The sequence below is a fragment of the Balearica regulorum genome, chromosome 6 (genome assembly GCF_011004875.1).
Source record: "Balearica regulorum gibbericeps isolate bBalReg1 chromosome 6, bBalReg1.pri, whole genome shotgun sequence".
Classification (NCBI taxonomy): Eukaryota; Metazoa; Chordata; class Aves; order Gruiformes; family Gruidae; genus Balearica; species Balearica regulorum.
The window spans coordinates 24,898,486-24,925,121 of record NC_046189.1 but is presented as its reverse complement, the minus strand read 5'-3'; the positions used below and the strand labels follow the sequence as shown (position 1 = coordinate 24,925,121).

Sequence of the window (26,636 nt, the reverse complement as noted above, 5' to 3'; positions counted from 1 at the left end):
TACAGATAATTCTAAATATGGACATATAGATGCTTTATGGAAACATATTATTACTCCTTATATGTTACGCATTGTAAATTACAGGTTTAACACTGAAAAATGTTACCTCACAAAATATCAGTTCAAAATGTGTTATTACTCCTTATAAAAAAAATTAACAAAGTACAAAAAGAACTTACATTTTTCAGAGGGTTCTGTTGCATTGATATCTGAAATAGAATCCAGAAGTCATAAAATTACCCACAGAGCTAACACAAGTTCCTATATATACTTACTGTAAAACTGATACTGAAAAGACAATCTCCCTAAAACCGTACAAGAGCAGGCTGGTCTTTGTTTAATTTGACTCATGCCAATGGGATTCCAACTGGCCAAGTTAAACAAGACCTAATCCGTTATCTAAAATCCTTTCAGTTTGGTGGAATATATTAATTGACATTTGTGCAAGGATAAGCAGTAGTATTTATCCACTTTTTAAAGTACAACTGCATGAGCAGAACTGTGCAGCGGTACATTCATCTAGGTATCGGGTTCAACGGTGACTCGGGCATTTCGGGTGGGCTCTGGAAACCCTTCGGCTCTCTCAGAGCCCTGCGGTCCTGCTGACCTGGTGTCTGCAGCTCTCCCGGGCTGCACCTGCCCATCCTGGAGGGTTGGTGAAGGTCAGCCTGGTGCTCCGCACATGGCTCACCCATTCCATGGAAAGGCTACTGCGGTTGGCAATAACGCAATGGCTGCCCGGCTTCCTCAAAAGGAAGTTACCCTGGCTGCTTGGGTTTCTTACAGGTATATTTTCTAATACCAAGGGAGACAATTATTTAAATGAAAACTAAGAGCGAGCAAGCAAGCAACAAGGAACATGTAAAACAATGGTTATAAGGACACAACTGCCCATACCTGTGTCCATTTTACATATAAATCCCTTTTTTTCTCTGCATGGAGATAATTGCCAGACTCCGTCTGTGGTCCTCAGGCTGATACAGAAATTCCCTTTGAGATGATCAAATTCAGGCTCCCTGATGCCCCAGTTAGAATAATTTAAGGGAGAACCATCAAACCAGAAGACAGTTTCATCTAAGGGCAGAAGTTATAAATCATTAAAAATATCACAGTATTTTGATAAATATCTCCATTTCAGTTGGACTTACCCTCACATAAAAAAATACTGTCTTATGGAATGCCAGGATTTTGTCTGTTTGGCCACTATATTTTTTTTTTTTTCCTTGAAGGATTTAAAACCATCCTATGTAGTTGACCCAGAAGACAGCCTGTACTGCTTCTTTAAGAAGAAAATAAAGGCATTCACATGCATGCATACATATTGAGTATTCAGAATACTAAGCAACAATTACAGAAAACTTGACTGGTTTTACTACATCATAAACAGGTAATAAGCAGCAAAAAAACCCTCAGAAGATAACAGTGTTTTGGAAGCATTAAAATTACCAAAAACCAAAACAGATTCTTACATGCAGTTCTCTTCCACCCAAAACTTACTGTCTGTAACAAGCAGGATGTTCAACCACACCATTTGCACAGAATAACCAAAACTGTGCAATTCTTCCATAATGAAGGCATTTTCATCTTCATCTTGAATAGTTAGAAGATTTGATCCTACAAATTAAACACAGACCAAAACTTCAAACAATCCATGTGATTAAAATGTGACATTGCATTTCAAAAAGTTAAAATTATGAGCCTTAATTGAAAAGCTGGAAAAGTCTGGTTAGACAAGTTCTTAAATTTGCAATTAATGTGAAAATGCTCGGGCTGATATAAAACATGATTTTAAAACAAGTTTGAAGGGGAAAAGAATAATTTTATGTGTTATTCCAGAAATCAATATTTTCACAGGGAAGGGAACATTTTTTTGATGTATGTTGCCTCCGATTTCATAGTTGGCTTATGAGCTTCGCTATCATTATCTTGATCTAGAGAAAACACATGCCATGATTTCAGTCATTTCAGAAAATATGTATTTTTTTAAGACATCACGATGACATTTTGTAGCTATAAAATAATCACTTACCTTGATTTTTGCAGACTTCATATGCAGTATCAAAACTTGTGCCCTGCAGAACTGTGGAAAAGCTGTAGCAACTGTTTTTGAATTTGATCCAGGGAACAGTTTTTTCTGAACATAAGCCCTTATAGGCAGTGAGTTTCTTTTCTGTGATAGAAATAACAGCACAGCTTTATTGGCACAACAACATACACATTAACGTAACATTCCACAGGCTGTTTTGGAGCAATGCTAATAAGCACGTTATTGCGTTATGCTTCTATCTTTCAAAGTGAAAATCTAGTGGTTGTATATATTTTTATTAGAAGAGTAAAGCTGGTTTTATTTCTGATGAAAAGCCTTGCTGGATTGCAACACCAGGACAATCTAACCAGTACTGATGTGCAGAGGGAGTTACGGGCACAGCAGAGCACTCCGGGCTGCCCGGCATCTCCCAGAGGGCTGGGGATTTCCAGGGAGCACAGAGCTTCTCTCCACTAAGCCGCAAAGATAACTCACGCCACATACCATGGCGGAGAGGAGAGTTTCCCATCAGTGAGCAGCAGCCAGCCCCTCCGGTGCGCAACGTGCTGCAACAACGAGTCCCTCCGACTCGGGGCAACTCCACAAGCTCGCTTTGCGATACCCAGCATCGCTTTTTGGCAGTGCTGTAGGCTCAGCTACGTTACCTCCTACTTTGCTACAAACCACGTGTTTTAAACATTAAGTAAACCTTAGGCTGTGTTACAATTACATAACTTGACAAACAAATTAGAAAGCTAATCAGCTTCATTACAAAAGCCATGCTAAGGAAAAATTTTTGTCTTGAAGGATTCCAAACCAGCTTTCTTCTCAACAGATCCAAAAGCTCTAACAAGCTGTTGGTGAACCCCTGGTGATCAGTACCACTGACCAGGAACTACTTTGAGAACTGGATGCTGCCAAAGGCTCTGCAGTCCTGGACTGAATGGAGTTCCAGACCTGAATTCTGAATTCAAATGAAACCCAGGTAATTGGCAGAGCATGGCAGCATACACAACATATTTTAGGATATGGGAAAATATTCTTATCTTTGCAAAAAAAGTTGCAAAATCTTTATGTGCAATCAGTGAAGATGTGACTCTCATTTTTCACTTTGCTCTAAATGCTTCCCTTCTCCCATCTCACAGTTAATTGCAGCAAACTGAATTTATTTCCCTTCAAGCTAGGTTATTAGCAATCATCATTTTTCACAGATAATATAGTGTTCACTAGAGAGACAGATTAAGTAATTTTCCTGTTTCTTTTCTATTGTGAAGGTTCTCTTTCCATTCTCCTACAGACCAGATCTGATGGCCAATATTTTATGGGGAAAAAATGGTTTCACAAATAAGAGATACAGCAAGGAAATGCCACAAATATACTTCATCGCTGGCATCATCGCTTAACCTCAAACCAATTAATTTCCTTTCACATACTTCCACTGTCAATACATGCATTTGCAGCCGCAAAGATTCACTATGAGACTTCACTCTGACTTACTAGGTGGCACATGGCAAACTGCTCCTTGCAGAAGTCGTTCGCAGTTAGCACTCCTCCAGTGCCCCGAAGTATCAATGTAAACGCAGCTGCCAAAGGCCTGGGATTCGTCGTCTTCCCAGAAGGTAAACAAAGACCTAGTCCCATCCGACCACTCAAAGTTAAGCCCGTTCTGCCAAAACAGATTTCAAATTATCTTTCTGATATGCTTTAACACCATCCAAGCTCATCTTCTTCTGGTTGCATCCTCACCAGATATTACAGAATGTCTTTTACATCTCTGAAGGCTGGATAGATCCCGAAGGATCTACAAAAGACAGATCCAAGGATCCTCCCAACTTACTTCTGGGAGACCACAAACTACATCTAACCTGCCGTTTTGGGGCTATTTGGGCCATTGAGGAACTACAAATGAAACAGCATAATTTCAATGCTGACACTACAAGAGATTTTTTTGTGCATTTTAAAATGTTTTCTATGGCTTTTAGTTCTCAGTAGTCATTGCACCAAACTGCCCCTCATTAGACTTATATGTTACATTGCAAAAAAATGGTTAGGGCTCAAGCTTTCCAGAGTTTCATTTCCAGATGCAAACTTCCTGTGACTTCAAATGAATGACACAGCTCATTAGCTTGTTACTGGAAAAACTCCTTTGCAGCATCACATTCATAGCCAGGGAGACCACTACGTACATCCGAAGTGAACAGCCCGATCCAGTGGTTGTATCCCAGCCGATTCACAATGACCGTGAGGAAAGCTTGGTGATACTGGTTTGTAATGCTGACCAACTCCGCACCGTTTGCCATGCAGGTTTTTAAAGCTGAAGACCACGTAAAATTCCCGCGTATTAGTTTATACGTTCTGTTTCCATATTCTAAAGTATCTGGCACTGGGTACATTTCAGATGCATTGATGACATGTCTGGATGTATCTGTTATAAACAGAAAGAAAGGATTTTTATTTGTTTTTTAAAGCAAACAGCTTGAACATAGCAGAACAACTCCTAAGAAATCAGAACTATCCTTAAAAACAAATCTAAAAATTTGCAAACTCCTTGGATTCAAGAAGGCACTGTGGACTTTAAAAGACGATGACTACTAGAACTGTGTCTGAAATTCTGTCACGGTACAAAACTCATCACAGGAGTGAATGAGTTTAATGTATAACAAAAAAAAAAGAAAACCTGGATCAAGTTAGTTCCCCTGACTGGATCTTTGAAGGTCAGTAAGGAATCACCTGGGATCTGGGCACATCCCAAATGTCCGACAGCAGCAGGCTGCAGGGCGCTCTTATCCCAGATACTTCGCATGTAATTCAGATTACCTCTTTTGTGACCCATTATTTTTAATAATTTCCAAGATCAGTTTACAGCACAAAGCCTGACCTCACAAATAAATGTACTGGCACAACCGAGAGGATGACAAACAGGCTCACGGTACAAGTGCGTGCGTGGGAGCTCCTTGAGCTCATCTTTACTATCCGTGAGCCAATGTAGGGAAGATCACAGTACTGGCACTTACAGAGAAATCCTCTGTGCATGGAGACTTAAATCTCTTTCTGATGACAAACTAACATAGCAATGTCCAAAAAAACGAAAGGAAAAAGCAGACTTTTTAGATTTAAGAAATAAAGAGAGAATGTCTCCCAGGAGAAATTTGCAATGCTGCTGTGCTCGCTCTTCTACAGCAGGTAAATGCCTTTGCTAATGTGTATGAATGCCCACAGTATACTTTAAATAAGACTATTTAAAAAAAAAAAAGTAATTCCTCAGTTTTAATCCCATTTGTCAGTTTGGATTAATTACTCCTGTCTGTAAAACTTCTCTGTGATTACAAAACGAAGAGGTTGCTTTGCTACAAGGTAGAGTGTTTTTAGATTTGGTTCCCTTTAAGACTAAGAGAGAAGGAGTTCTTAACAAGCATCTTAAAATAGTAAATTAATTTGTCATTCACAAATAACTTAAAATTAGAAATTTCTAGGCAAGAAAAAGTTCTGCTCTTGAGCTAACTGAAGCACTCTATTTTGTTCCACCTTTCAGTGTGTGTGTCACTGCTTAAAAAAAAAAAAAAAGGCAGGAAATGCGGTAAAATGCTGAGACAATCCTAACTCAAAGCATCACTAAAAGACCAGATCCCAATTCAGATCTCCTGCTAGTTTATTTCATTTTAGTCTCCTACAGGAAATAAACCAAAAAAGGGGAAATGGGATGTGGACAGGATGGCAGAAGCAAAGCGCCACCTCATCTTTACAGGAATTGACACATTTATGTGGACATTTGAGCAAATTTAGCAGTTCACTGCCGCCAGCAAGAGGCTGTCTCACTTCTCCCTTCCTTGCTTCTCTCTCTCCCATGCACAGACATGTCTGGCGTTTGCCTGACCCTGCACTGAGCCGATGCAGCCTGGAAAAGCTGCACAAAATGACATCAACTAGGGGGAAAAAAAGCCAGGAAAGTTTCCTGCTGAATTAGCAAGCTGACCTGCCTGTAGGCAGTTTGGGAGAGTGCCATGGGTGTCACACTGGGGGGGCAGGACTGGTCCCCTCAGTCCCAGGAGCGCTCTGCTGCGCACAGGGCAGGCGGGCAGCACTGAGCCCCCCCCCCCCGTCCCCGCCACGCTTCGGCCAGGGCCCATGGGCCACTCTCACATTCACCCGGCTGGGAAACGTGGGGAGGGTGCTGAGCACCCGCTGCAGCCCCAGTCCCCACAGGCGCCCTGCGGCCTGGCCGCCATAAGGCAACAGTTTCCTTTCCCGCCTTTTAACGCCTTTTCCATCTGTCTGAAACAGCAGCAAGGGGTTAAAATACAAACGTTCGGGAGGTAAATGAAACAAACCAGCAGGAAAACGCATTTATTTTTTTTCTACACTACGTGCAGGATTACTCCAGCACTCCCCACAACTGCAGTTCATAATAAATAATGTCAAACGCGGCTATAGTTTGCTAGAGCCACACGTGAGCACTGCCCAAAGCTTCTGTTTGTCTATTCTACTTCTCTCTCCCTGGCCTCCTAGGCAGCCCGCAGGAGAGGATTCTCTCTTTAGACCCAGGGCTTAACTAAGAGGTGGTACATAAAGCCGAGCCATGTAAAACCACCCCCGTGTAAGTCCGGCATTGGAGGACGCTCCTTACAGACTCGGATTACAGCCCTGCCGTTGCTTTAGGGTTAATCATTTGCTCCTGGTTTATTTTTGGTACCACGCTGTGGCAGGTCCTGGCTGGCAGAGCTGCGGCAGCCCCTGGGACGGGGCTCCAAAGCTGCCCGAGCGCACCGGGGTGCCACCGGCTCCCAGTCCCAGAGGCAACGCTGGAACATGGCTTGAGGAAACCAAGCAGCGCGACTTCCCCGCAAAAGCTTCGTGCTTTTGGCAAGCGAACTTTATGGCAATGGAATTGGAGAAGTGTGAAAAGAAAAGCCAAACTCTATTTTATCGGCGAGTTGGTCCACACTGTTTACAGAAATACATTTTCTAGAGTCTCTTCTGATCTAATATTGCAAATCCCACCTAATTTTTTTTAAATACCATATTTTAATCAAAATTACCCTCAATTTTGTCTTTTGTAATCTCATGCTATTGCTCTGCTTGCCATGACAGAAATCATGAAATTCCATCTCTATTCCTGAATCTAAGATAAGCAACAGAAAGCTCAAAGTTAGGAAGAAAACTTAGTAACAATGTATTTTTTTTAGAAATTACTTCTCCATCACAGCTATTGATTTATTAAATAGTGTAGAGCTAGTCTGTCTAAATATCAGAGTAGAAATATCTTAGAAATCTGTTACATTTCTGGCTTAATAGACACCTATAACAAGCTACTTCTAGGTGAAAATATACTAAGATTAATTCAATATAGTAAGGAAAGAAAACAGAAGCAAAGCAAAACAGAATCTTACCCTGAGTCTTTTGGCAGACAAACCCATAATTTTTCTGACAGTTTTCTAAGTACCATTTTCCCGTAAAATAAAAATTAGGGTTATTTGATACTAATGTACATAGTGGAAGTTGTTCTTGGATGTTTGGACTGTTAAAACGCTGTCTCTGCAATCAACACAGAACCTTATATTAATTAAAAAAGACACTGTGTAAAAAAACAATGCATAATTATTACATTAAATTTAGAAGAATAATTATCTGAAAGTCACTATTATAAATATTTAGGTAGAACAATGAACACTCCCATAAATGCAATTTGAAACAGTAACCTCATAGTAAAAGTCACAAGCTTTCACTGAACAAACTAAAATGCTAAGCCAAATACGGACTCACATGGTGTAGAACAATATATTAAAATACTAAATTCAAAATCTAAACTTTGCTCAGACCCAGCATATGATACTAACCGTATAGTTCAAACTTTGGTGCTTAAAAGCAATTGCAAGAGAATGCAACTATAGCCACAAATTACGTAAATAACTGCCTCGATAGTGCCCTGTTTTTTGCTACCTCAAGTTACGCCCATAAATCTGTGCCCACAGTTGTTTGAAGTTGCAAAAATCAAGAGAAGACTAAGTTGCTGTAACAACTTAGGCCTTGTCTTTGTGGCAGTCATGATTTTTATGAATAAAACAACTTCCCACTGTCCTTAACCCCCCTGGAAACACTCACATGCACTACTTCAACCGGAGACCAGTTGGAATACATCGGAGGATTTTCATTCACCCATTTTTCATAATCATCACTCTGGAAACCTATCCAAACACTAGTTTTCCGTCCAAATAGATTCATTGTAATGAAAGCTGGAAAATGAAACAGGAATAAAATATAATTAACTAGTAACCATTCAGGGACAGATGAAGTCTCTTCCAACACACTAAAGCACTAAAAAATTAAATTATTAATCCACGGCATTATATAGTAATATAGAAAGTAAGAAACTAGAAAGTAAGAACATGAGTGGCATCTCAATGTCATCTAACTATAAATTCAGGTAAATTGATTAACTTCAGTTGGGTTAGGATCTAGTCCATTAACTAGTAAGTCTTCCAGAAATGTTCACAGCACCTTGAACAACTTAAGTATTAGTTGAGGGTACTGTACCATTGATAAAGCTTCTCTCAGTTTTAGTGGAAAATAAGATGTTTCAACTAAAAGATAGCCAGTGAGATTCCTCCTACCTCCAAATAAGTGTTTTTACAAATGTATGAAATTCAACCACAGATTTTTATGAATAGGGATTATAAATATTTCCAAATGTGCTGACATTTATTTCTCTGACAGTTCCAGCCTAGCACTATGCCTACATGCTATACTGTAGATCAGATTTTAGGTTCTATTAAAGAATAAAAATGAGATCGCTTTTATCACAGTGTGATGTTGCATTCATAAGGTAGAAATTTTACATAGCAAATTTTTAAATGGGTATTCCATTATTTTTTTGTATTTCTAATGCATGGTAGTGAGCACAAAAGCAATTATAACTACTACTCAAAACGTCCCTGTCACGTAGCACAGTGAATATTTGAATCTTTACATTTTGGGAAACTGAGGAAAAAACCCACTAATTTGTTTAAAGCAGTGGAACCGTAAGTAGGATCTGAACAATCTTTTTTCCAAAACCTGTATCCAAGATGAAACTTTACTACAGCATCCTAATGAAGATGAAATTTTATTTCTTTAACAATATTTTCAATACTCTACCTTGTTCCAGTTCATCTTCGAGGGAAGCAAGCGACCCATCATAGCTACTGCAGAACTCTTGTGCAGAGTACCAGTTTCTCAGATGCTCTGGATCCTTCGGAATTTGTATCAAAAAGCACTGTTTAAAAAGAAAAAAAAAAAAGCTATCAGGCTTGGATTTGAATCAATTATCTAAAGGCAAACACAATTAAATTTATCCTTGTAGTCACTGCGGTTCAGCACTAGGATAAACCTGGCCAACTCGATGGATGTTGCTATTAAGGAACGTATGTGTAAGACAAGCCTGATGAAAGAATTGCCTTTCAACCTTCAATCGCAAATAGACTTTGGTTTGTAATTATCTTTGATGAACTGTATTTGAAACAGCATCTTTTGGAGGATGGCAGCAGTTAGGGATCCATTCAGTACAACAAGGGGTCAGAGATCTGTTTTGAGACCATAAAAGACTTGGGATTGTCATGGAGCAGGCCTTTTACAGCAAATGCACAAACACACTTAGATAGCACACAATAGGAGTATTCACTTCCTTGAACTAAAGTAAAATTTTTGACACCTTACTAAGACAACTTCTGTGTGCAAAGCTACTTAGTAGCTGTAAACCTTTGTATCACTGTGCTGGTAGTTATAAACCTAAGGGCCCTGCTTCAAAAAGGAAGAAAACCTTCAAATATTGAATAATCCTTAAGAAGTCCACTTTCTGTCATAAATACGGAAAGCATTTTGAAAAATCAAACAGCAGAAAAAAAATGTTTTACTTTGAATCCAAAGTGCAACCATCCTTTCGGACATACTCCTTGTTGGTTCTGGTCTTTTGGAATCTCTTTCTCTATTTTCCACGCAAATTTACGTTTACAAATACAGGGAAGAGAGACAGTACAGTTTTCATCACCCCAGAGTCCTGTATAAAAAGAAAAACCACAGTTCGATATTGGCTTGGGAATTGGAAAGGGTTTTTTTCTTAGCTAGCTTAGATATTGTTAAGAAGGATATCCTTTAATGGTTGAGTACGATGAGCTTCTACATCAAATACATTTGGACATATCGCATTACAGTGGATTTGATGGTCCATGGGGCTCATGCTTTTATTCCCAGGTTGATTTTATTATGTTAAACCAATTCTTCTACACTGAGTCACATAACATATGCCTATATCATCATGTATTAAAAAAAATAAATTAATTATGCAAAAAAAAGAGGAAAGGTATAGAAATGATGCCTTCCAGATAAAATAGCTTGACTTCCTTACATTGAAAATTTTTGGCAAGATCCAGGTATTGACGTAAAACGCTGACCTGCTTTGGAGGAAAATACATTTTTCAGTGGACACACCAAGTTGTTGACCAGCTCCCATCTGCTGGCCAGCTGAGGGGGGAGGGTGAACGTCTCTTCCTTTTATCCGATACTAACTATAGTAATGCCAAACTCAAGCATCTGAAAGTCATTAATCAAAACCCTGATATTACGTGGGGGAAAAAAGAAGGGTTTACATTTCTTCAGTTTGACTTTTGAGGCTGAGATTACAAGAGTGCAGCTGGATTGATTTTTTTTTCAGCTTTTCTCACAAATACAAAGCTGGGTATTTTTTTCTTTCTGTGGAACCTGACATGTTTACTTTATCCTGTGACTTGCAGATCTTCAGAAAACAGAGGCTGTGAGATGACAGAAATCGCTGGAACCAGCAGCACTGTAAATTTTTGCTTATTACTGTACTAAAATATAGAGCTATGTGACGATGTAAAGGCTAGCATCAAAACCGTGGCACCCAAAAAATCCCTCAACAGATTGGCTATAGGATCAAAAATAAGCTAGAAACCTGAGTATTTAAAGTTGTGTACTGATAGAAAAACAATTTATAAATGTAGGAAAAATTGTTGTGCAGTCCTTCTGGCTCATTTGGTTATGAGAAAAGTGACTGTGAAAACCAGCAATGTGTTAAGATTTTTGCTGTGTCACGTTAAGAGATTCTTAAGTAAAACTAAAGTATTGGTATCACTGGAATCTTTTTATTTTGATATTAGAGAACTGTTTATAAACTGAATATAGTTTAAAATCCTACAACCTAGTCTCTAAGCATATTAATGATATTTCACTATTCTTTTCTTAACCATAAAAGCAGCTATGCAAATTATAACCATATACCAGGACTTTAATATGGATTGCATTTCTTGAGAGCAATTTAGAAAAAAAAAAAAAATAATCCCTTTGGCCAACAACAGAATCAAGTCACAACTCCCTGCAGCAAAAGGAAATATAAAATAAACCTGTTTGTGATGAAATGAAGCCACATCTTTTCCCGGGTTTCTGCAGATCTCGTCCCCTCCCTTCATTCCAGTTCTGGAATGTTACTGGTGATTCATCTCTCCAGCTGCACAGAAACATTAAGAGTGTAGTTACACTTTTTCCTATCTTTACCTAAAAATACACCCTCCATTAAAAGCATTTGTAAGCACATACAAGGTACAAAGTGCCCCTTTATTAACTAAGCGTTAAAAAACCAGACAGCCAACAAGAACAAGGTTGATATTCATGTCTTTGCCTTGTATCTTTTATAACCCTTTCAGAAGAAATACCGTAACATGAAATTAAGGGTAATCTATTCTGAATATTTACACGAGAACTGAAGTTGCCTCTTGAATATCCCACTCAGTCATCAAACGGTTTCAGCCCACGGGACTGAACGGCAGCCTGCAGGCAGGGCACCGAGTACAACTCACAGCAGCTGAAGCGTAGGTATTCTTACCGAAATTCATCACTGAGGTTTTCTGCGTGCAATCCAATCCACCAGTGAACATCACTATTCGATAGCTATAAAAAAATGTTTTGCCGTATGTTTAGCTGTTGTTGCCCTCTTAGCAAAGCATTAACACACTCCTAAAGTCAGACTCTGTATTCAAACAAATAGCATCTCCATTGGGTTCCAAGGGGAAAAACAAGCGCTAAATCCTGCCTGTGTTACTTTATGTCACTTCAGTAAGGTTATTCATTTAGGTAGAGCATAGTTTAGCCCCCAGTTTCCACCGGATTGCTGATGTATCTTCTAGACTAGGAATTTACCTTTTTAGGAATTTACTGCCTATCTGGCTTGAAAAGGACTGTAGTCTTAGGCCAGAATTTGGATTTGGTTTTCCCCAACTACTAAAAATAGACAATAGCAAATATTTCCTTTTAGCATTAATATACTGCTGCTTCTCAGTATTTCCACAATGTTTTCTATGAATGTGTACTGACTTTGTATAGCTCATACAAGAGGTTTCTAGAGATGCATTCCAGACTGACTGTTGTTCTCATGAAAGGTTCTAGACCTCCAGTCCTAAAAGGTGAAGTATTATGGATAAATCACAGAAATAACGTTATTCAAACAGCCACTTATTATTGCTCTGCTGATTTGATTCTGCCTTAAACTATGAACGGGCTTTGCTTTCAGGGTTAGCCACTCAACAGCCACAGTTCTGGGGTCTTTGGGAAAGAGCCAAAGAAAAAAGTGCAGGACACTGGAAAAGCCACCCTGTCTCTGAGAAGCATTTATTTTTTTCCAGAAAGAACTGAAGTGCAGCCTGTGTTGTGGCAGCCACAATCTCCTTGGAGGTACAGTTAGGATTTCACCAGCTTACAGCTCATCTAGCAATATCAAATGAAGAAAATATATCTTTTTGACCAAGAGGAGACTCAGGAATGCTGCCTGATTTGGTATAGCCTAGCCCCGGAGTTTAGATTTCTAATCACGGCACTCAGTCTACACATTACAGTTTTTAAAGAAATAGTGAAAAATGTGATTTCAAATTCCGTGCTAAGAAATTTTGACCAAGTTTTCTAACGACACATGCAAAGTCTATTTGGACCGCTGAGTATTATTTTAGTGATTGCCATCCTTAGTCCTGCTTCCACAGGAAACTGGTTACAATCACTTAGAGACACACCTGGCTATACTGGGAAAGTTTAGCCAAAGGCAGCAGGCTTTAAAATAGCTGCGCATGCTGCATTCTGCGACAAAACTTCAAGGAAGTTAACCTGATTTCCAATGCCAAGGGAGTAAACTTGGCTTTTTCATCGCAGAATGGTCACAAACTGCCGTAATACCCGCTAATTGTAATGATTTTAAAGAGATCTCTTGTAAGTAAACGTGACTGTAAAGAAGCATCCAAATTAGCCATTTTAAGTGATCTTAAGTTGGAAAAATGCATCTCTCTCATTTTTTAAGTCATAAACATTCAGTTTTAGGTAAGGCAGTAACGAAATCACATCACAGTCTCCAGTAGATGTGGAAGAAGAGAGCCTAGCCAGTTACGTTGCTCTTTCATTATAAGCTATTTCTGCCATGAATGGTTGGTTTAAATCCAGTTCATCATGTTTTAATACAAATTACTTAAATAGCAGATAAAAATAATGCACAATTCCTTGGAAACTTAAAAACGCCATCTTAATACAGCACAATTCTACTTAGGCTTCCAATTATAAGTTAAAAGCAGAGAAGGCTGTATGCAACACAAGCAAAACTAAGCGTGCGTCGAAAGCTTTGCTACCCAGCACTAGTTGTTCTTTGAAAGATTACATTATGATATCCCTTTACATTACAGCCATGTAATTTTACCTTCAGCAAGGCAGACGGATTATTTTTATTAATTTTTTTTATTTGCCTTATTTTGCTTTTACTGAGAACATCTAAAAGAAAAAAAACTTAGTTTCTTGGGAATTCATCTGTTTCTGCAGCTATTTCTCAGCTTCAAATCTGTTTGTTACATCGGAGCGGTTCTACAGAAATCCTGCTTTTATCCAGAGGGGAATTTAGAGACAGGTGCCTTTTTCCCCTGTAAATATCCATAGTCACAAAGGGGTTTTAATTCAGGAGATATCATACAAATGTGCTGGTGTACACAGAGGAAAATCTAATCTATTTTCCATGGTCATAAGTACCCACCTCTATGGTTTAGAGTTCTAGATTTAATTAAAGTGCAAAGAAATTGGTAATTCTTCATTCTTGACCAGCTCTCCCCAAGAGTAACCTTTCAAATCATCACATTGAAGATTTAAACTATGAAGACCATTTCAAACATCTGGACCTACTGCCCACGTCATGCTAATACACCCACTGAAATGTCCCTCGGCATTAGCTGCAAGTTACTGAACGGGAACAGAGTGTGACATCGGAATTGTGCGGGATCAGGAGACATCCCAGTGGATGCAGAACCGCTGGGTGAGCACCTGAGGAACCACAATGGGTCCCCTTGGTCATGGAGGGGTGGGGGAACAAGAAGAAACAGAGAAGGATGTACACCACATGTGAAACAAACCGTTCTCTTTACCCCTAACTTTGGGATGGGAAGCTGGTTTTTGCTCCTCTTGGGTCTTTTGAGGCAGACTGTCCAACCTGCTCATTAGCAGAGATGATTCTGCAGATTCTGAAATATTACTGACTTGTTTAGCTAAACAGGACTTCGGGGAGGGATGTGGGAAATGAAGACAGCAAGAGAATTATTTCTAAAGTAAAACGTCTTTTGGACTCTACCTGGAGCAAGAGGCAGCCAGATATTCTAAAAGATGCAGCAGAAAATAACCAGTTACTGCCTGAGGGTTTAGTTTTTCAAAGGGGTAGTTCTTGTTACCTTCTTAATTTTATTTTGAATAAAGGCTTGTTCACCAGACGAATTTATTGTTGCCATTCCACTGCGAAGCCAGCCACAGACAAACTCATAGGTTTCCCAGTCTGTAGGACTGACATGGAAAAGATATTCTGCTCCTTGATAATATGACCACGGCAGTTCTAGAAAACAAGCAAAAGAGTCAGTGCTGCGCAGCGGTGAAAACTCATTTCAAGCCTCATTCTTTGTGACCCCCATGGTCCACCTTCAGCCACGCGTCACAGGACAAATATGCCACAGCTAACAGAAGAACCATATCTGGCATATCAGATTATGAAAAAAAAAAAAAAAAAAAAAAAGAACAATGAATAAATTTTGGATTTATATTCTATCCTGTGATACTGCACTAATGTTAACAGGGTTGCCCAGCCTTTGCAAAAAGACAGTGTTAGCGTGACGGAGAGATTATCAAACTCCTGTGCTCATTACTGGCAACATTCCTTTACCTAACCGAAGTAGTATCTGATGTCTCAGTGTTCCTAAACAAAAGAATGGCAAATTTTGATTTGTAGCAACAAGTTCCTACAGAGTTTCTTAATATAAATTTTCAACTTAGAACATTTAGTTATTTTATTTTTACCAATAGCCTAAATTATATTTCCAAATCATACTGTCTCGAGAAGTGAAAAAAGAAAATGTTTTCATACCAGCTATGTACCAATCTGGATTCTTTGGTTTAACACCTGCAAGAATACATAAATAAATTAAAATACTACTGATTAAGAATGAAAAGAGGTATTTCACCAAAATTGCTTTCTCCACACAGTAAGGATTTGAGCAAAATAATGAAGAATATTGCTATTCTCATTCAGAGACAAAAAAAGGAGTTAAAAATGGAATAAAATAAAACAATTGTCACACTTACTTAATGACGTTTTTAGTAACCTTTATAAATAAGAACTTTGATTAACTCCTGCTAACTAACTGCTAAGCATTGCTATCCACTTTTACACTGACTGCACATATTAGATCTGTTAACTGGCCAACAAACCCTAATGGCCACATACAGCTTTGCCAGGATTTCATTCAGAAGACCAATGAGGAGAACTCCAAATGTGGCAAAAAAGCAAGCTTTTCGATTTTTTTTTCCTTGTCTCTCCTGACTTGCAAGTAATGGGTATAATAGACAATGTAAGTTAATTAAAATTCACCTTTTGGTATTTTGCATATCCATTCACGCTTTTCATTGCAGTGTGCTGGAAAGACCGTTCTATTTACTTTGAACGCACCACAGTTTCTTGAGTCATCTTCAAAATACTTGCTTTCCAAAAATGAAGATACAACCTGAAACCAGCACATTCATTATCTTTCACTGACATTCCAAGATGAAGCATTTCAAAATCTCGTTATGAAGAAAAAGGAAGGATTTGGACATGTGTATATGGTAAGAACATCCTAAGTAACAACTAGAGGACCACTTAGATTATGGTGGTAAAATCCAAAAAATAGGGTCCATAACCATGCTCTCACAATGTCCTGTTCAACTTTCCCATCTTCTATCAGACTCCTCCATCATAAAAATAATTGAATAGCTATGAAACCTAACAATTTTTTTACATGATTAGCAGTGGTTGCCCACACTTAACAGCCTTTGCTTCGATTCAACACATTGAATTTTGCACTTGCATTCTGAAATGACTTCAATAAAGATGGCAGAGCTGACTCTGCTCTTTAAGGCTGAAAACCAGTTACAGTTTAAACACTGACCCTTCTTCACTTGTTCGGTGTTTAAATCCCAGGTACTAACCATTAGTGTGGCATGTGGCACCAACATCTTCAAGGATGCAAAATCAAAAGTGGTATTAAAAAAGGAAAGACATAGCTCTGAATGCAGGTGTGAACCTAACAGCCAGAGAACAAATAAAGCTTGTAAGCAGAAATCTAAGGCTTTCCAACGTATGCGTGTATACATATACACACATATGCACTCACTCTGCACATACCTGGGCCTGGGTTAACCACAACGTGCTTTGCAGGTAAGCACGCATCTGCAAACCTTTATAAACCTACCAAATTCCTTTAGCAGTTGCACAGGCTGCTATTTTAATAGTAGTCTACTATTAATCCTGTTGTAACAATTACTTTAAGTGAAGTACATGGATGTGAAAAGCAAACAGTTTTCCTGGCCAACATTTGCTCACAAGGCTTATTTTTGTGAATTTATGCTCAGATAATGACTCAGATTTATGACTCGAAAGGTTACTGAAATATGTAGTGTACAGATAGTTACAGGTGTTCTGTCAGACCACTGCCACGTCCCTCCAGAAAGCGGGTTTCTTTTATTAAATCCAATCCAGAACTGCCTTTCTTCTGTCCTATGACGGAAACAAAGAAAATAACATTTCTCAGGCACTTTTCCTTAGCTAGTTCACAGATTACTTTTTAAATACTGCAAATACCCATATTAATTTCTTTTTGAATTCAGTATATCATTCTGTAATACATTTAACTTTTTTGTATCCTTGAAGTAAACTCTGGTTTTCCTACTAAAATGTTAAATTATATCTTTAAAGATAAAAACATTTAAAATAGGATTAAAATTGCTGAACTTCCACGTCAATGGGGAATGTTAACTCACAAGAATATCACTTTAACAGCTGCTCAACATCTACTACAGAGATCATCTTCAAAAAGAATCACATTACAGTGCTGCCAATACACTTCTTTTCACCCATTTGTAAGTTCAAGTTAGTCAAGAGTAGAGACTTCTTCAGCTACTTGCAAAGAGGATGGAAGAACCTAAATTGTAGATTATTTTTACATATAGGTATGATTAAGACAGATATACGTTAAAAATATAGATTTACCTATCAAAAATTGTATATAATAAATTGTTTAAAAATGTCTCTTCATATATATGGCTAAAACTAGCAAGATGTGCTCCAAAATCTCGGCATAACGCTTCTGCTTCATCCCATGTTCTTCTCATCAGGACTTTCTCATTGTGAAATATCTGCAATAAAATAAACACTGCCATAAATGTAGTTGATTTTCGATAGCAGTTGTTTCAGAAACCCATAAAAATCAAATATTATTTGCAGTTTTTCCTACAATAAAGCCATGTATATTCCAAGTATAGTTCTGATTCAAGTCTTAAGACTTTTGCTCACTTTAAAACACAGCAAAGGATGGTAACAATTGATTTTTGTTTGTCGAGTAAAAGAAATAATGCTTTATCAAAAACATCTAGGGAACAGCGTATTCCTAAGTCGATGTACAGTCAGAAAAATTCAGAGCAACCTGTCACGTACCTTGTAGCAGCTGAGCAGATTAGCTTCCGACTCCCACCCAAAATAGCAGGAACTCAAATGTTTTTGAAAAGTAAGTTCAGGTTCTTCATAAGAATTGATTTTTCGCTTGCACAATGACATTGCTTTGAAGTTCTTACAGCTTTTCACTTCCCAATAACCAACAGGGTGCTGCCCTTGCATAGCCACACATCCTCCAGAGTGACCTAGACATGGAAGTAAGCGTTGAGTGTCAGAATAAAGCATCTGAATTTTGTGAATTTTTGGTGAAGTGACTGTTTTACTGGCATCAGGTTCTGGATAAAACCTTGATGAACTTACAAAAGTAGCAAATTCTCTGGTCAGCGACCAGTTTCTAAACTTGTCTTGGCTGACTTGAACTTGTAAAACGAACCATGACGAAGGATTTCTCTCGCAAAATGCAGGAGATGAAATGCAATTTAAAACAGTACTTTTGCAAACTGCAGTAGTAAAGCAATAAACGTTAAAAGTCCAAAACTCAGAATCAATTAGTGAAATGGAGTGTCTTTGTTATTACGTCTCTATTCTCAGGAATTGCTAAGAGGTTTACCTTTCAAAGGATGAACAACTACTTCATTTTTTTGTTTTTGTTTTCTTGGAATGTTTTCATTTGGATTAATATAAAACAAACAAAATCAAACCATCAAACCAAGTATGAGCAAACTAAAGGGGATGTAGAAAAAACTTCCACGCAGTGCTCTTACTGCCAGAAATATATCTAAGACAAACTCTCCCCTCTTTTTTCATATTAAATGCAAAATTACAGACTGTGACTGTTACTGAATAAAATTCATGACTTCTCTGGGATCTTTTGCTGGGAGTCTTGGAAAGCCCTGATGGCCTCCTTGAAAAGGAGAAGAAATGTATGAAAAACATCTCACAGAAAAAAAAAGTACATCTATATCCTGATTCATTCTGTTCCTAGTGACTGCTGCTGAAAAGGAGATCACCTCCAACTCTCAGACTCACAAGTTTTTATATTACTTTGTCTTCCTGACAGACGATGGAGAAAATGTTAATTTTCCCCCTGCCACCGCAGTGGGGTGGGACGAGCGACGTCCAGCATCCTGCCACAACCGGGGAGCCCACGATAAAGGCGCCCAGGTGGGAAACGGCGAAGGAAGCTCCAGCTTCACCACAACGTCCAACTCATCTACCTAAATCCATGGAAGGAAGTTACGCAGTCGACAGAAAACGTATGCATCTCTCTCTCTCTGCTCTCTTGACCAGGCAGGGAGGAAAGGACTGGGACCCCCCCCACTGCAGGGGGAAGAGCGCGCATCGCCCCCCTCCCGCCATTTCTTTTCTTTATCAGCATGTCACTCACGTGGCTGGTGCTTGTTCCAGTTTGTGTAGCTCATGGAGCGATTCTTCCCCGCTGCACTTAGCCAAAAGTATTCTCCTGTGTTGTTAAGGTCTTGCAATCCTATCCAAAAATAAGTTCTCTCAGATTTTACCACACTACGGATCATGCTGTTGATAAAAGCTTGTTCAAACCTTAATAAAATAATCAAGACAAAAACCTTATTAGAATAAAACAGGTCAACTGGTATTTCAGTGAATCATTCTCATGAAATGATTTAAATTACACAAGAGGAGAAAAAATATATATGAGGTACTTAATTTTCTTTCTAGAATGCTGTGGGGAATTCCAGGCACAAGTCTGTAGTATAAACCATAATTTTACCCTCTTATTCTTGCCCTCCCCGCCCACCCAGCATTTGGGCACATAGGAAAACAGTAGATTCAGATTTTGTAAGCTCAATGCTTATACTAGAAGATGTAAAGACAGAATATGTTAACGATGCACAGATAAAAATAAGACACTCCTTGTACGAAGGAGAAAAAATAGTAGGGTCTGGAAAAGCTACAGAAGAAAGAAAAGAAACAGCTCTGCACAGAAGTATCCTGTTAGAACCAGACACACAAAACAGCCCTGAGAAACCAGAACTGAAGGGCTCGAAGCACTAGCTGATCTGACTACAGAAGGAATCATTTTTTCCTTCTTAATTTCCTCATTAAAGTTATGTGAGAGATTTACACCTTTTTGGAAGTATTAATTGTTGCCTACAGTAACCCATTTGTCACTTACATGTGCTTTATTCAGATATAATTGGTATAATATTATACAAAAAATGCTTCAGTTTATGAGCACATTTAATCAGCTTCCTATGAAAATATATACAGCAAAGTCCCAGGTTGATAGACTTATATAGCTTCTTGGTTTCACATACTGTGAAAAGAGTGGCTAAATACCATAAGAATTTCACTAATGTAAAAAATTGAATGTATCTATAACACTGAGAGTGACTGAGAACTTTAATTTTCATTTCCTCTGCATGTTCTCTTTTCACATCAACTCTGTCCTCTACAACCTGCTTTTTTAATGAATATGTTAGGATCGGCACAATGAAAAGTTTTTGCATTTTTCACACCAGAACAACAAACCTCAGCAGTAATTTAAAAAAGAAAAAAAGTTAAACTAAGCTTCCTTTGGCACTCCAACATTGGAACTGGGAATTAACATAATAAATAATGATGGCTATGCCCAGAAAAAAATCAAATGAAAAGAAATAAGCAGAAAAAGAAACCAGAAGATGTGCTTCCAGCGATGTGCAGTGTGCCCTCAGCTCCCTGTGATGTTTGAGCTGCAAGTCCTCAGCTGCAAGAATTTGTCCTTTATCCTCCCCGTAAGGATTACTGTCGTACTGCAGTACAGTGCTGTATGCACCGTGCACGATCCTGAAACCACCCGGCAGGCCAGATCCCCATCGATGTACACCCTTATGAGGGGCAGCCTGTGTTTTCCTAAAATGTCATTTCATTTATCATTCATCTGATTGCTGGGGGTTACAGCACTCCCCCCGTCCTAAAGACAGAGGAGATTTCCTCCTTACGTTCTGGAGTTTTTTTAAACAATGAATACGTGGAGGTTAAAATACGTATGTAATATATCTATCAGTATGTCATAAACTTGGATGGGAATCCAACATATAGGGTAAATCACTAAGAGATCAGAGAAAACCCAAGCATCAGGACATCTGCAGAGGAGAAAGCCTTTGCTGAAGCTGGAGTACAGGTAAACAGGAACAAAGCAAGGGAAGACAGACCTCAAACGCTTTCAAACATTTACTCACTGTTCGCTGAAAACTCACATAAAATGCGTACATAGGTAGAAACATTTATAAAGCATTAATTAATTTGGATTAAAATTTGATATATTTTGATTACAAAAATTAAATATATTTTCAGTTTTCAGTATAATTTCCAAGTACACTAATAAAGTTTCTTAAAGATGTTACATACCTCTGTAGAAAGCGCTTTGTTTAGATTCCTGCATGCTCGTGTGTGCACACTGCTGTGTTTATTAGCCTAACAATTGCTTTTTACTGAATTTATTTTCAATTTATTTCAATTTATTTAAAAGATAAAGCAAAGCATACCTTTGATTTTAGCCAATGTTAGTAATTATGCTTGCCTCTCACGCAAGTATTATTTCATACTGGTAATATCTTTTGCCATGCAAGACTCTCTAAAGTTAGAATAGCTCTTGTTAGAGGTATCTTCACGCTGTCTAATAGGATTAACTACCTGTTTGTTACTGATACAAGTGCAGATGGGCAGAAATAACCACTGGAAGCATGTTCAAAACTTCGAGGGGTACTGTCGATTTTGTAACAATATCCACCATGTCTTTCCCATCCCTTAAAAGAAATGAACATTATTTTATAGATTATTAATTATTATATAGTTGTTAAAAACTTGATCCCCTTTTGTACCTTGTGTCTGATCATCGCTGACGTCCCTATAGCCCTTTTCCTTTCTACCGTGGTTCAAGAGTAGTTACCCTCAAGGTCACTGAAAACGTAAGTAAATTCAACAAAAGCTTGAAGTTTAAATCCTTAAATTGTGCAAAAACTGGCTTAACACACACGCGGGCACGGTAACATCTTTAACGGGTACGACAAAAATGCGAGCGACAGTTCAGGCACTCTCCCCGCACACTACTTTTGTTTCAGTTTTATACTTTGAATATTGTTTTACTGATGGATTTTGGGGAGGTACGCAGCCCCCTCCGATAGCCATCTCTTTGCATGAAGCATGTAGTAGCACTTGTTGGTTTCCACTTGTGGTAACTCACTGCTGATATCTAATACCCGAAGTGCAGGGTAAACACTGCCATGTCAGATTCAGTTAAGTTGTTATTAAAAAGGATTACAGCTGCCCTTTGTATTCAACTGTAAAAAGAAATATTTATTCCAGAAATTGCTGGCCTTTCATACAGCAATGCACTCTAGTTATTTACCTTTTCTCAGCTCCCTTTCTCATTTTCAAATAGAGCTTCCAAATAATAATAAAAAAAAAAAATTAAATCAACAATCATCCTACTCTAAGAATGCAGAATTAAAAGGACACATTTTCATGGTTTATCAGATAAGCCAGAACACTGAGTCAGCGGTCAGCCTGCCTAATTAATTTTTTATTTCTTATTATTCATCTCTGGGTGTCCAGAAGATGCTACCAGGACTGCTGTGAGTTCTGCCTGCGTGAGTTCATGTGGCGTACCTGCCTGGTCTTCCTGTTTGAGTGTTTGAAATAATCAAGATAATAAAGAGATGATAAACCATCTCTGTCCAATCTACCCTGAAGCCGCACACAGACAGGAGAACCGGCCGATCTCGCTCTGCCTCTTCCGTGAGGGAGCTGCTGCTTGCCGGGGAGCTTGCGAAGCGGCACAACCAGGAGCAAGCACAGCACCCAGCTGCACGCCATCAAACAGCGCTTGATGGTGACGTTAACAGCAAAAGGAGAGGAAAGGGGAAAGGGATAAGCCCTTTTTCTGCTATCCGTCCTCAGGTACGACAAAACGCACAAGCAGATGCTGCAGACCTATTCAGGAGAGCAAGCAAACATCGTGCACATCCTTCAGCCCTGCTGAATCTGGGGAGGCAAATTTCAGCTTCCAGTCAGGAGCGCGTTTGCTGTCAGGGTGGCTGACAGCTCTGCTGCCTTTCACTGTCACCCCTCTTCAGTGCTTGGAAGGCAGCAGGGCACAAAACGCACAGAAGCAAAACAAACTGCAGGATCAATTCCTGCGGTTTCACCTGAACGACACGTATGCATTGCTCAGACGTTGGCTTTGCAAACAGAAATAAACAACCGGGTGGAGGCTCTTCCCTATCTCCGTACCAACAAGCTGGGACCTCCCCGTGGGAAAAATGCGTTGGCAGGCACCAAGGGCTCTGCGGCGCCCGGGGACCTAGCGGGCTCCTGGCAGTCCCGCAGGGGCGCAGCGACGCCACGTTCCCTTTGATGCGCGCTTGAACTCGGGGAGCAGTGGCTGGAAGAGGGTTAAGTATTGACTAAAAAACCCTCTATGGGGACGCAGGTGAGAAACAACAAGCATCTGGTTTCCTTCAGCTGGAATTCTTGAGTGATAAATGCACTGGTTCAAATGAGGCAAACGTAATCACCCTAACTTCTCGGAAATTTTAATCTGGAGCAAATGGCACTGCATAATCTTCCTCTTAAAACCTTCTTGGTGCCTAAAGAATGGAGGAGAGTAATTTGACGCTAATCTTCACTTTAAAAAAAAATAACAAAAGTGTGGAGTAACTGAAGGCAAGTAAGCTTGCATTGAGGGCAAGAACAGATTGAGAAATTCCAACTTAAAGGCTGAGTAATTGGTCAGTAAAGTGGCAGATGGCATTTGGTACAGATAAATATGAAGTGATGCGCACGGGGATTTCCCCTGCATCCCCCAATCATTTAATGTATGCTATCTCGCTCCCACTGTGCAGGAATGAAATTTGGGGGTTATGATGGTTAAGTTTCATGAAACATGAGCTTAGTCAAAAAGTCAAATTAAGCCTTAAGAATTGTGAGGAGAGAAAGAACAGAGAAGGTTACTCTGTCCTTTTAATTTCAGTTTTGCCATTTTTTGCAGTTCTGACCCCCAATCTCAGAACAGGATATTAGAAAAGGCAGGCATCAAGGATGATGAAATGTATGGAGCTGCTTCCACATCAGCAGTAACTGAGCAGCTGGGACTCCGCTACCTGGAAAAACAAGATGCCTTAAGGAGGGTACGACACAGGTCTACAAAATGGTGAGTGCCATGAGGGTGGGCAACTACTTCAGTACAAGACCTCTGGGACGACAAACAAAGCTAAACTAGCAGGAGGAAGGTTCAGCATGGAAAGACAGTGGCATTTTTTCATTCAAAGGGTAGTAGGTTTATAGATCTCCTCACCAAGTAACGCGGTGAATGCAAAGAGTTCGCCTGAGTTCAAGGGGAAATCATCAAGCACTTGGAGGGGAAATCCAAAGCGGGCTGTTAGATACACAAATCTTAAAAGGCTCAGGAAATCCCCAGAACAGTCGGGCGCGTCAAGGGAAAACTGGGGGAAGTTTTATCTGTATTTGCCCAGTCCTGCTCTTCCCCAAACGGCACTTTGTGCAGCCAGCTGCAGGAGGCAGAACACGCGGCCAAACGGACCCTTACTCTGAGCAGCCACCCTTCTGCTCTTTACGTGGTTTTGTAACAGCAATTCTCTTCTTAAAAGTCTGATTCTCTCCTGTTACAACAGCTATAGAGACAAACATTCAATTTAGTACTATACTGTGAGATTTTGATGCACTAATTAAAGTGTAGAGGACTGGAGAAAGTCACCAGTACAAATACAGTCAGCTCTGCGCACAGAAATCTCCAACGCGATTATCAAGCAGCTGACAGCTCCACAACCTGTTTCAAAAGCCGGCTGAAAGAAAATGTTTAAAAACCTGTTATTTCAGTGTTGGGGAAAACTGCCCAGAGAATCTGACCTTTGCAATAAAATATTTATTCTCCTAATAGCCTGCTGACTAGGAAACAAAGAATAGTTGACCTGCTAAGGGAAGAAAGTGCTTAGCACTTTTTATGTCTTAGGATGACAGAAATGTAGGAAAAAAGGAGCTCGGGTTTCTGGTAACTTGATATGGACATACTGCAAAACCTGCAATCAGCAGAACCACACAAAATGTTAAAGGCTAGTTCATCTGATGCACAAGTTGTAAAATCAACATGAGATGAAAGCCCAGTAATAACACATAAGACTATAAAGCTTTAGAAAAGCAAACAACTGTGCCCAAGGCCAAAGCTCCCTGAGAATCTACTAGCAATCCAACAGGAATGACAGAACGAGGTTAACGAAGCAGAAGATCAAATGTGAGAAACACCAGCAGATATTCTGTACATTTAAGGTAAGTTAGCAACAGAAAAATGGGAGAAAAGGTAAATCTGGATGACATAAAATCTTAGCCTTGGAAAATGAGGCCAATAGCTAACAGAACATACATTGAATGTTACAAGAAAGTGAGTTGTCAAGACAAAATGTCTGAAATCAAATGTAACTTTGAATAAGCTTAGTACTGACTTCTTTGGATGAAATGAATATAACTTTTGTCACATTAGACAGAAACGGATCTATCAAAACCAGGGTTTCGATAACAGGGTTCAGCATATGTTTTTACAGGGCGTGAAACATCAACAAGCAGAAATTTATCCTGAGCAGGCAGTTTGCCAGAGCAGACCAAACCACCTATGACCAGTGACTCAATCTCTTGAGTCTTGATCCTGTGGGGCACCAGAAGCTGAAGTGCTGTCAAGCTCCTGACTACAACTGGAAGTCTTGATGCTCTGCACTTTTTTCACACAGTCAGGACTGTGACAAACCTTTCTTACACTAGTAACACACAGAATTCTTGAGCGATGAAATACATTGGTCCAAATAAAAACGAACGAAGTTACTCTAAACTTCTGGAAATGTTAAGCTGGAACCAAGCAGTAACTTCTGCCTCCATAATGGTATGACCAGAACGCTGGATCTGACCACTGTACATCTGGGGGAAAACTGCATCCAACTCCAAACAGTTCAGCTTCGACCTTCTTATAATTCAACCAAGTCATCTTTCTTGACTTATGAAAAAGGACAAGTAATTAAAAAAGGAAGAGAATGAGCTAAAGAAGACAGATTTTTTTTGATTAAAAAAAAAAAGTTGTTCACAAAACTCCTCCAGAGTTTTGAATAAAATTTTAACACCACAAAGTCTACATTTGTTCTTTTCACACAGTGAAAAGGAACTGATGGTAAATAAAATATTTTAACACGTTGCCTTTTACTTCCAGAATGCAGAGCCTAAAAGCCTGAAAACCTGTTGCAATATCCTATTGAGATAGCTGTGCTCCTTCCCATTTTTGTTTGAAAGTAAAAGGAATGCTAATGTACGAGTGGAAGAGTTCACTCTCCGTGTCAATGAACCTGATTGTTTTTCACCCTGACATTCCACTTCAATGTATGAAAACCATGTGTGGGACGAGGCATCATATAACAGCCATTATTTGCACAGATGGTGGACAAAAGGGTTTTCACTTTTGATCTAGAAAGAAATAGGAACTTGGGTCACAACCGCTGACAACACAACGAGCCATGAAAGGCATCTTGGGAAAGCTTTTAATCTTACATTAAAATTTAGTTTACATACTTTTAAGGCAAACAATGAGATTTTTTCCTAGCAAAACATGCGTGTCATTAA

The 26,636-nt window shown here is 39.2% G+C and overlaps 1 protein-coding gene across 1 annotated transcript in view; it reads right to left on the bottom strand.

Moving 5' to 3' along the window:
- The window catches only part of PLA2R1 (phospholipase A2 receptor 1), a 43,847-nt gene that overhangs the window by 3,027 nt on the left and 14,184 nt on the right, over window positions 1-26,636 (bottom strand). Inside the window, exons 10-29 of the mRNA XM_075756840.1 lie at window positions 21,654-21,766; window positions 19,390-19,559; window positions 18,045-18,247; window positions 17,601-17,746; window positions 17,024-17,108; window positions 15,945-16,077; window positions 15,441-15,476; window positions 14,758-14,915; window positions 11,898-11,962; window positions 11,419-11,522; window positions 9,913-10,055; window positions 9,158-9,275; window positions 8,126-8,256; window positions 7,414-7,558; window positions 4,213-4,451; window positions 3,524-3,692; window positions 2,030-2,170; window positions 1,498-1,614; window positions 898-1,074; window positions 180-209 (exon numbers count right to left, since the gene is read on the bottom strand). Of these exons, the coding sequence (XP_075612955.1) occupies window positions 180-209; window positions 898-1,074; window positions 1,498-1,614; window positions 2,030-2,170; window positions 3,524-3,692; window positions 4,213-4,451; window positions 7,414-7,558; window positions 8,126-8,256; window positions 9,158-9,275; window positions 9,913-10,055; window positions 11,419-11,522; window positions 11,898-11,962; window positions 14,758-14,915; window positions 15,441-15,476; window positions 15,945-16,077; window positions 17,024-17,108; window positions 17,601-17,746; window positions 18,045-18,247; window positions 19,390-19,559; window positions 21,654-21,766 (2,623 nt within the window). The remainder of the gene's footprint in view (window positions 1-179; window positions 210-897; window positions 1,075-1,497; window positions 1,615-2,029; window positions 2,171-3,523; window positions 3,693-4,212; window positions 4,452-7,413; window positions 7,559-8,125; window positions 8,257-9,157; window positions 9,276-9,912; window positions 10,056-11,418; window positions 11,523-11,897; window positions 11,963-14,757; window positions 14,916-15,440; window positions 15,477-15,944; window positions 16,078-17,023; window positions 17,109-17,600; window positions 17,747-18,044; window positions 18,248-19,389; window positions 19,560-21,653; window positions 21,767-26,636) is intronic.